This window comes from Fonsecaea multimorphosa (genome assembly GCF_000836435.1).
Source record: "Fonsecaea multimorphosa CBS 102226 unplaced genomic scaffold supercont1.31, whole genome shotgun sequence".
Classification (NCBI taxonomy): domain Eukaryota; kingdom Fungi; phylum Ascomycota; class Eurotiomycetes; order Chaetothyriales; family Herpotrichiellaceae; genus Fonsecaea; species Fonsecaea multimorphosa.
Genome location: NW_015971665.1, coordinates 99,962 through 110,812, shown reverse-complemented (window position 1 = coordinate 110,812; position 10,851 = coordinate 99,962). Strand labels below are relative to the sequence as shown.

At 53.8% G+C, this 10,851-nt stretch overlaps 3 protein-coding genes across 3 annotated transcripts; all 3 read left to right on the top strand.

Annotated features, from left to right (window-relative positions):
• Positions 1-279: 279 nt before the first annotated feature.
• Positions 280-3,624, top strand: Z520_10567 (uncharacterized protein; the record flags this gene model as incomplete). The annotated part of the gene is made up of 1 exon (XM_016781059.1): positions 280-3,624. One exon carries the CDS (start codon positions 280-282, stop codon positions 3,622-3,624), a length of 3,345 nt encoding a protein of 1,114 aa, XP_016627784.1.
• A 2,085-nt stretch (positions 3,625-5,709) lies between these two features.
• Positions 5,710-6,768, top strand: Z520_10566 (uncharacterized protein; the record flags this gene model as incomplete). The annotated part of the gene is made up of 1 exon (XM_016781058.1): positions 5,710-6,768. The coding sequence occupies one exon, from the start codon at positions 5,710-5,712 to the stop codon at positions 6,766-6,768; it is 1,059 nt and encodes a 352-aa protein (XP_016627783.1).
• Positions 6,769-8,845: 2,077 nt separating this feature from the next.
• Positions 8,846-10,841, top strand: Z520_10565 (uncharacterized protein; the record flags this gene model as incomplete). Its single annotated transcript, XM_016781057.1, has 3 exons — positions 8,846-9,078; positions 9,156-9,722; positions 9,782-10,841. The coding sequence occupies 3 exons, from the start codon at positions 8,846-8,848 to the stop codon at positions 10,839-10,841; spliced, it is 1,860 nt and encodes a 619-aa protein (XP_016627782.1).
• Positions 10,842-10,851: the final 10 nt, after the last annotated feature.

Sequence of the window (10,851 nt, the reverse complement as noted above, 5' to 3'; positions counted from 1 at the left end):
TTCGAATCCTACTTTGGGACGCCGAGTCACATGCTGAGCTTAATACCGTCCCCGGCCATGTCCCGGACGCCGACAGCGTCTCGCTGAAAGAGGAGGCAGGCACATTGAATGGCGAGTTGGCATGTCGGGGAGTGCTCAGTCCCTGGGAACATGTGTACCTTGAGAGACCCATGAGTTTCTCCTGAGACTTGACAGACCTTCGAAACAACTCTGCGTCGTGCAGTGTTTGCTTGGTGGGAGCGATTGGCCGTCTTCAATCCGTTTCCACCTTGATTCAACATGGCAGACAAACGCAGGAGGAAAAGCCTGAGCATTTTCCGCCAGAAGGCGGACGACAGGCCAACGATACAAATACCTCCAAGTCCCCTGCTGGAGAAGCGGTCCAGTGACTACCTACCTAGCCCCGTGGACTCGGATCCATCGAGTCCCAAACCTCGTCCTAGAACCTTGCAGAAATCCAGTCGGACCTCAGTGTTTGGGTCCCTGCGCTCGTTACACTCCCTCGACGAAGACGAAAAGCTTGCTCTGACGAGGTCCGACTCAAAAGCTTCGTCCTTCCATGACGAACCGGACATGAACGTGAAGGGACTCTTGGGCAGCAGAGTTCTCCAATATGGTGAAGTGCAAGCCGGCTCAAGCAACATGTTCAGAAAAAGGACCCAGTTCATAGTCCTGACCGAATCACACCTCATTCGATTCAGGAGCCAAATCAAAGCCGCCGAAATGTTTCCTAGCATCCCCAATAGCCTCCACAAGGGTCATACCGCGAGAACTTCGTCTGTGGGTTCCTATCAAGAACTCCAAATGTCAGCGTATACGGACATCACCTCAGGCGTTCCCCTGGACCAGGTGGTTGCGGTGTATAAGATCGACGATGGACGGCCTTCTCCTGTGGTGGAAGTGGCATACCTTGATGAACGCGCAAGAAGAGCGTCTGCCATTCAGCTACAGTTGAACGAGATGCGCGAGGCAGAGCTATGGATTGCCGCCATTCGTTCAGCCTGCGATCAGGCGAGGTCTCTCGTCGAGCAGCACATCCAAGATCGAACGGTCGAGCATCTTGCGCGTGTCGTGGAGCGGGAGAGAGACTATGACCCTGAGCATTTCCACGTCTCCAAAGTCATTCAACGGCAAATCAACAAGTCTACGGGGAGGGCATCAGCTGAAGATCTGACCAGACTCGGGTCTTCAACAACCTGCTACCTCGTTATCGGATTGCACAAAATTCATCTGGTGCCCCTCCAGAGATCTTCCACACGTTCATCGAGTACCTCTCTCAGCGAGCTGGATGCCATGACATCCTACGCTATTGTGACCTTGACTTCGATTAAGGTCGTGGCAGACGACGACGGGTTCCAGTTGACTTTCAAACCGCCAATGGCACAACCATGCGTGCTACAGCTAGCTTCATATTCCGCTGGACAAATTGCGCTACGGCTAAGATCTGCTTCGGAATACCTTCGACCCGAATGGCTGAGGCAGCCTTTCATCTTCGACGTCCCTGCAGAAATCGACGACCAGATGATCCCACCGAATTTTCCAAAAGAGGAGCACGACTGCTTTGATCGAACATTGATCGCGTACTGTGCAGGCTATGATGTGGACACGTCCCGCATTTGCTATTCTGTTGATTATGACTGTGAAGATGCACCATGCTTTCAACTGCTTCCACCGTCAAATGGTACCGCTTATTCCGCCCTCGAATTACTCGCTGTATTCCGAGCCTTACGGTACAATGAGTCGTTCTCGTCAATCTCTTTCGCACGTATCAATCTATTGCCGCTGCGTCTCTACTACGATGGGTTCGGATCGGACTTGGATAGCCTGTTCACACGGTCTGGAAATCCTACTAACATCGCTGGCCACCAAGAGCTGCCCGTTCTGTCGCAAGAGATCAGAGTGTTGGCGTTGAAGAGCCGGCGGTTGAGACGGCTAGATTTCTCGCATACCATTCCACGACAAGCACAAGCGAGTGACGGAGAAGCTTTGAGCTGTGGAATCCTGGAGGCTCTGACGCCACTGTGCAAGAGGTCCTTGACCAACCTGGACTGGATTGTGCTCACAGGCCTTCGACTATCAGATTCCGACCTGAACTTCCTCGTTGATGCGGCGTCGGAGAGGAAATGCCATCTTCGAGCGCTTGAAATCGGCGACTGCGGCCTCTCAGTCCATGATATTGACGTGCTCTTGTCCACATTGGCAATTCAGGAGAGCACTGTCGAGGTTATCGACATATCGGGAGCGCAAGGTCGATTTAGCCCCGAGCTTTTTCAGCGCGGAATGGGTGCTTTTACCCGAATCCGGCGCCTGAATCTCACGCGAGTGCAAAAGACCGCTGGTTCAGAGCCTTTGCTCCCACCCGAAGTGCTTTTGGCTTGGAGACTCGAAGCGTTGTATTTGTCGCAGACCGCTCTCAATGAGCAGACAGTGGACTCGATATCTGCGTACCTGGCGACATCAAAGTCTGATATCCTTCGAGAGCTACACGTCAATCAATGTGGTTTGACGGGATTCGATCTTGCGACCTTCTTCCGGTCAATGACTCGAGACGATATGCAGCCCCGAACCATGCACGTGAGTGCCAACGAGAACCGGCTAAAGACGGGGAACACGGTTCTATTTAAGACGATTGCTCAAAACTGTGGCCCTTCGTCATTAAGTTTGCGGATGATGGATTTTGAGAAAGAAAACCACTTTCGCGAATTGATCAATGCCCTGAAAGTCAATACGACGTTACGAAGTTTGGACATATCACGTGCTTCGTTGCCATACGATGCCAGTGTTGAGACCTGCGAGGCGTTGAAGGAGATGTTTGCCACGAACCGGACCTTGGAGGAGCTTGACATCAGCGGCGAACATGCGCATCTGGACACCACCCGCTTCGGCATTGGCCTTAATATTGCGCTGAGAGGGTTGGAAAAGAACACTTCCTTAAAGCTACTGCGCATCGAATACCAGGCACTGGGTTTACAAGGCGCAAGCACGTTAGCCGAGGTGCTGGAGAGGAACGAAACGTTGCTGGAGATCCACTGCGAACACAATGACATTAATCTGCAAAGTTTCACGGCGCTTGTCAATGCGCTCGAGAAAAATCACACACTGTTGTATATGTCGACGATGGACCACGATAGAGCAAAAACAATGGATAAAGTGCGCCGCGAGATCGAAACCATGGAGCGCGCGGACCACCCTAAGACCCCTAAGAGTGGTGGCGGGGCGATCAAGAAGGCTTTGACAGGGACATTGACTGGGAAACCCCACGGCAAGGGACATGGACACCGGCACAGTAACTCGACAACTTCCACCGCGTCGTTTACCGATCAGGACGTGGCTGCAGTGATGAGCACCCTGGACGAAAAGTGGGACATGCAAGTTTCGAGGATGCAAAAGTATCTATTTCGCAATTATTGTCGCGCACAGGGTGTGCCTTGGGAAGATGGCGTTGGTGACGAGGACAGCCGGCGCACCACAGCGGCAGGAGACTCTTCGATGGCGCAGATCTTGCAGCGCGTCAAACTCGATCGAACGCCGACTGCAGCACAACCGGATGCCTTGGACTATATCGACGAGAAGCTGGGAAGGGACGGTAGCAGCCAGATGATATTCCAGATACCCGAGGATTGAAGCCTCACCCGGTCGCGGAGACTTGGGATAGACCGACACCCACGCACATTGGCCAGCGAACCGAATTGTACAGATGTGGCGGAAGAATTCAACATTGGAGGATTCATTAACGATGTTGTTGTTACTTTTCTTGTGATACCCACCAATTTTGTTGTTTTTGGGGTTGAGTGCTAGGTACAGGGTTTTACTCGGGTGGGCGGATATCAGGCATTTATGCATGTCATGGCCAAGGGAGTGGAAAGGCAGGGCGATGGGGATTGAGCACAAAAAGAGTACTCGAGTGTACAGTGATTGAGCATCGGTTGCATATTGGGTACTTTCAACTTATGCAGAATTGATCGGATTCGAGAGAAAGTGGCACATAAGAACAAGGCCGGAAGAAAAGGGTCAGCCCACGGCCTAGTGAGCCACAGCCACTAGCCTCAGGGGCAACGCGAAATGCCACTTGCATCTGCATACGAGTAATCATGCTGTGCAAACATGCTGTGAGAGCTGACCCACCATCAGGTGTTGACGAAAGCCTGATGGGCGACCATGCTACGCACGAGTAAGTCAGCTCTCGAGGGTGGAAAGCAGTCTCACGATGCATAACCGAGTCTGTGAACCACGTCCACAGATGACTGTATGTAGTGCATATCCGGGTGAGCCTTAGGGCCGCGGCGTATTCGGTTGCGGCGCGACATTTTTCAGGAAATAAAAAATGATCAAACCTCGTCCCCGACTCCGAGGCAGAAAACGGGTTGGACCCTGAATTGGACCGTCCATCTCAGGCACCAGCGAATCGAAAAGAGATACTGCTTTGAGATGAGTGGAGAGTTAATCATCCAAGAGTCAGCACCTAAGGCCTGTTTTGTCGGTATGAGATGGAGACGGGGAATTTGGCCCTGCCGCGGGGTGGCGGGAGCAGGGCACTCAGTCTTCAAGTATCATGGATTCCAGGTTCTTATTCCCTCTACGCAGTACCTCGTACTCGGTATGTTTTTTTGATAGCGCGGGATTCCATCATACTGATAGCGGCGGTCAACGATGGTAACGGTGTGTTCATGGACTGCATCGAGCGGTGGTTGGTGCGATTTGTGCGAGGCCAGGAACGTGGGAGTGCGTATTGGAGGAGGAGCAATCCGAGATCCGCATTAGGCTGGTGACATACGAGGCCGTTGTTAGATGCTAGCTTTGAGGGGATATCTGACTACCTCGTATAGTCGGTAGGTTCGGAGGAGTGCATTTCAACCACCGTTGGGTGTACGGGGTACTAGTAGGTAGAGAAGGGCCTCGGGTTTGGAGTTGCGCCGCAGCAGGGGCGTGTGTGCTTATGGTGGCCATGATGAAGAGAGCAACAGACTCGAGTGATGAGTGTATTGCGTGTGTCAGTCAGGCAAAGGAGGTCATTGGGATGCGTTGATTGATGGAAAGATATGCAAGTGGACGAGTGACTGGCACCGACTGGGTTGGAGTGACAAGGGAATGACAAGGGATGCTGCAGGCACTGCCACAATCTTGGCCTCCAAAGTTCGCGACACGAGCCTCAATTGGTTCTCATACAATCATACAGCCACCCACAGCCAATCCCTGCACGAGGCACGCCGCCCGCAAGAAGAATTTCCCTCTTACTTCCCTCCCCTTCCTCTCCCTTACAACTTACAAAGGCCCAACTTCTTTTCCCTTGTTTATTACCTTTTTCTTGTCGACATCATCGTACGCTAGTCCTACGGTTCACACTCCTTCAATACTCGTACCTACCTAAAGTCTCTCCTTGAACCCCCACCTCCCCGAGCCTCCACCCCTATAACTTGTACTTTTTACTCAAAACTCTACCTGTTCTTCCGCACCTGGTACCTTCTCTCACGCGAATGATGCGTCTCCGCTGTCAATGAGCTGTGCATTTCTTGGATTTGTCCCAGGCTCGAAGCCCCTCCCAAGGAGACCCTTTGCAGACACCCATTGCGTCTCGAGCGTCTCCTTTCAATCCAGATTAAATCCTCGACAAAGCACACGGTCCCTGCGCGAACCTGCATGAGACTGCCACCGACGATCCTGTTCGAACCCCTCTCCTCCTCCCGATCGAACCTTGCTCGCTTTGTCAAGATGCGGCGCAGTCTGCTGGTGTTCGTCTTGGTTGCCGTCATCGTGTTGACCCTCCTGCTACACTCGGTCTCGACGCTTCTCTCCCTCCTCATAGAAGACGCGTCTCGGGACGCCATCCACAGATCAGAGCTGCCCGCTCCCAATTCCACCCTCCTCGAGACCCGTCCGCACTTGATCCCCAAGATCATTCATCAGACGTACATCAACGAGTCCATTCCTGCCCACTGGGTCCCCGCCCAGAAATCATGTATAGATCTGCACCCGGACTACGAGTACATACTGTGGACCGATGAGAAATCTCTCGACTTCATTGCCAAGGAGTATCCGTGGTTCTTGTCCACCTTTGTCGGGTATAAGCACAACATCCAACGGGCGGATGCGATCCGGTACTTTGTGCTGGCACACTATGGCGGCGTCTACCTCGACCTGGACGATGGCTGCCAGAGAAGGCTTGACCCATTGTTGTCCTACACGGCGTTTGTGCGGAGGACGGTCCCTACGGGCATCAGCAACGACGTCATGGGCGCCATCCCCCAGCATCCTTTTTTCTTGAGGGTTATGGAGTCGCTCCAAGGCGCCAACAGGTCCTGGCTCCTACCCTACATCACCATCATGGCCTCGACCGGCCCGTTGTTCCTGAGTGTGATGTGGAAGAAGTGGATGGGTGAACACGCTCATCTCGATCCGGCGACTTGGATTGGCAGAGTCAGAGTGCTCATGCCGGACGAGTACAACAAACACTCGTGGTCTTTTTTCAAGACCTACAAAGGCTCAAGCTGGCACGGCAAAGATGCAAGGCTGATATTCTGGATGGGCAAGAATTGGGTTCTGCTGACCGTCCTGGGATTCCTCCTCGTCATGACGGTGGGCTTTTTGACCTGGTTCATCTACTCGAGGCTGCTCATCTGGAGCGCGAGGAGGAGAACTGCTAGGGGCAGTCCTCGAGTCGTTGCATTCAGATTCCCCGGTGCTGCCAAGTTGCCGCTTTGGCGGATGTGGAACGGTGGATTTGGCACCAAGAAGCAAACGTATGAGTTGGTCGCTCAGCATGATGCATGATCTGCTGTGGTTGCTATGAATGCGGGCATCAGCTTCTACACCTAAGTCGTTGGAAATCCGACGAAATCACACGGCCAATCGTTGTCTGGCAAACACTGCATTGAATTTTTGCAAGCGAAGGCGTTCAGGCGAGAACAAAAAGAACCAGGCTGCCCATGTTTCAGACGGTTACATGGACGGCTTCCTGCGGTAGACAGCGCGTCCGGGATACTGGGGATGAGATTCGCCACGATGCATTGATTTGCCTTCACCTGGTGTCTTTTGTTTTCTTACGTTTAGACAAGGCTCCGGTGATATACGGCAGACTTTACGATACTGTAATAAGATATGTTTCTTGAGAGACTGGGCGAGCAGTGGAAGGAAAAAGGGAGATGTATGCTCCAGTCTCCTCTCGGCTTGCTTGAGCATATTATGCATGAACATACTGTACATATGTTAATTTACATGATTCTTTGTCGTGGTTTGCTCAGATGAGGATGGCCAAGACTACCGAGTACATATGTACCTTGTACTCGGTACATAGCGGCTGGCTGTGCTCGTCCTACAAGGAAACGCGTTGTTAGGCCATGGGCGACTGCGACCCGCCTCACCGTCCACCTATACAACTACCGTCGTCTGACACCATTACAGCATCATACACGATATCGGATTGTCAGTCTCGCAGCGTCTAGTTAGTCGCGGATCCAGCCTCCACCGCAGCGCCAGTGCCCGGTGGGCGAGTTATGCGTGTACGACTCGAGCACCTCGTACTCGGTACTCAGTGCGAGTTTTGAGATGCAAAGCCCATCCAGCCTCCAGGGGTGCCCTGACTGAGTACGCCTGACGAGGCCAGATGCACCAGAGTCGTGGGGCTTTTGTTTGGACCGCTTCCGTTTCCTGGCATGTCGCCTGATCCCTCTGGTTCTCACCTTTGCGCTATTACTCAGTACTCCGTGTATTCTCCATCTGACCAGGGAAGGAGATTGTCTTTGTAACTGACTAACTGAACCATCTGCGGCAGTGGCTGAGACCGACATGCATGTCAGGTATCGATGCTAACTCGGAACAGAAAAGGGCCCCGCGTCGACTGTTGAGACAATGTAACGATCCGGGACTCTATCTCCTCGTCGGCCCCCAAACCCAGCCTCATACAAAATCTCCACATTACCAAGGCGGGCCACCAGGGCTATGCTGATAATTACTGGTTGTTCAGGTTCCAGACTCGACGACGAGGGGACGGAGTTTGGGGCACAGCAAAGGACACGGATAGGGGTAGGGCAGACTTATCCATCGACGAAACAAAAGAACCGTTGGCTTCCAGCAGCTGCGATAAGCCCCTACACGACATACTCCGTACTATATACCCTGGTTCTATCGTTCTATTATTGATACCCACGCCTAGGAGCTGCAAGTGCGCCTTCGAACATCATGTATGTATTCCCATTTGGGCTGAGCTAAGGACATCGATCCTCATTGTTGAGCCCTTTCCGCCTTCCATCAAACGGGGTCCACTCCTGTTGCTACACATACCGGAGAGGGGAGTTGCTCCCAGACATCCCCTCGAATGTATCTGCGAAGGCACCTGGCCCTGTGCGGTTGGGGTTGTCTTGAAATCTCCTAAAGAACTGCAAATTAATGTTCCATTGTGCACATCATCCCAGATCCTTATGGCAAGACGACGGGGTGCCAGAACTGATGTCAGGCCGAGGGTTTGCCCTTCTGGTCGAACACAAACCGGGTTGCATCTCGATTTTGGTGGCTTGCCTCCTCCACCAGTTTGGAGTACTTGTGGCTGCTTCAGTTTCCCACACTAAGGCTCGAAAGAACGCCAACGTGCATATGCTCGAAGCAATGCCGGGGCCAAAACGCGGCACTGCTCCCGACTTCGAGGCTGGCACTGGTTTCCGGCCAAGTCCCGCGGCATGGTATGCAAGGGTAAGCTGTTCCAGAGTCTGAGATCGAGAGAGTTGAGCTGCTCAGTATAACAAGGTCGGCCATCGCAGAAATTGAGGTGAGTTCGCTGAGGTGTGTTCACGTATCTTACTTCAGGACGAAGATCAGGGGAAGTCCTCAGCCTCGTCACTTGTAAACTTGCAAAATGTTCACCTATCCTTGTCTCTCAGTGTTTGCATGGGCTCTCAGCCTGGTTGCTACCTCTGCTTCTCCAACCTCGGGCCTCACGTTCAGCAGTTACAATGACGCTGGCTTGACAGAGGCCGAAACGCTCCGGATTCTGCGCCGCGCCCTATCTACGTCCGGGACTGACGAGACAGTCAACCTTTTCGACGAGACCCTCGATAAAAGCTGGGATGGTGCAACGCTATTTGCCATGTAGGGACAACTTCCGCATTTTCTTTCCTTGAGAGAACCCGTTCATTTGACCAAATGTCTGACTGGGGCTTTCACAGCACTATGGACGCGGAGGAGGATGTGTCGAGTAAACGGAGTGTCAATAGCTCACTCGATACTCAATACGGTGTCCAGATTGTTTGTACTACTTGCTACATCGCTGGGAGAGTTAGCGGACAGCTCACCCGCAACACCGACTTCAACATCACAGAGCTCGAGGATAGTGCCATAGACATGGTCAAGAACATTACCGAGGAAGCCGGAGAGGCCATAAAGGACCTAGCGGACGGCAACGCCAACTATACAGAGATCAACTTCAATGTCGAGGTCCCCAGCTTTCCAGATTTCGACTACCGGCTCCAGTTCCGCTTCGACGACCTGGAGCTCTACATGAAGCTTGACACCGTCCTCTCCGTCGAATCCACCTACACGATCAATCTCTACACATCAGAGAGCCCAGTGGGATACAGCCTAGGCGACAAGTTAGAGATTGGTGCCTTCTTTACCGTGGATTTGATCCTGACTGCCGCCGCCGAGGTCGATATCAGCAGCGGCGTGCATATCAAGGTCGATGGAGCGGGCATTAATCTGCAGATGTTCAACAGCAGCGTTGACAGCATAACACTGTAAGGCAATATTTTACCCCTGTACCACGCTCCCTACTAATACGACATGTCTTTCCCAGTGATGGCGGCAAGTTTGAATTCCTACCGGTGAACGTCGCAGGTGCTGGCTTTGTGCTCACAGGCGCGCTCCGCGTGGGTCTCCATGCCGGCATCACCTTCGACCTCGACACGTCCGTCTCGATTGCCAACCACACGCTCGGCGCCTCGGCGGGCTTGGAGGCCGGGGTTTTTGCCAACATTGCCGAGTTCGTGGCCAACGTCACCTACGACAGCAGCGGCGACGACGACGGCTGCGAGCTGGCCCTCGTCGAGTCCTTCACCATGGGCCTCGGGGCCGCGGCAGGCGCATCGGCCGCGTTCGACGGGACCACATGGGGCCCGACGCCCGAGACGGAGGTTCCCATCTGGTACACGGAGCTGGGATCAGCCTGTGCGGCGCACCGGAGCTCCTCCTCGACCACGACAAGTGCGACATCATCGGCGCCGCCCATCACAGCCAGAGATGCGACGGGCGGCGACCTGTCCCTCACGCTAGCCACAATCACCACCGAGACGACTTCCTCCGGCGTGGCCTGCATCTCGCCCGGCTTGATCAACTGCCCCGTGTCTCTGCAGACCACCAAGACCTTCACCGCGACTCTGACCTCGACCACCTCAGTGCCGTATGGTTCCGAGGCCACCTGGCCTGCGACGACCACCCAGACGCCCGTGAGGACCGTTGCTTTCGGGTCCAATGCCAAAGCCCTGTCCGCGACGACGGGAAGTCCAGTCTCTTACGTCCCCCCTCCGCCACCACCGTCCTCGTCGTCGTCTTCTTCTTCGACATCCAGCGCGACTGCTTCGGCAGGCCACGAGAGTCACAACGACCACAAACCACTAATCATCGGTCTATCCGTCGGATTGGGCGTTCCCGCGCTCGCCGTCGTCGTCGGGTTGGCAGTGTACTTGCTAAGGCGCTGGCCGAGGTACACGCCCTTGGTCTTGCAAAAGGCCGAACAGAGTCACGTCACCGAAGAACTCCAGCCGGCGGACTCGCAGCATGTCCAGCAGGTGATGCTCAAGAGGATGACGACCGTGGAAGTGGATGAGACTGATCGAGTGAGTGCTTTGAGTGAGTAAGTGAGTGAAT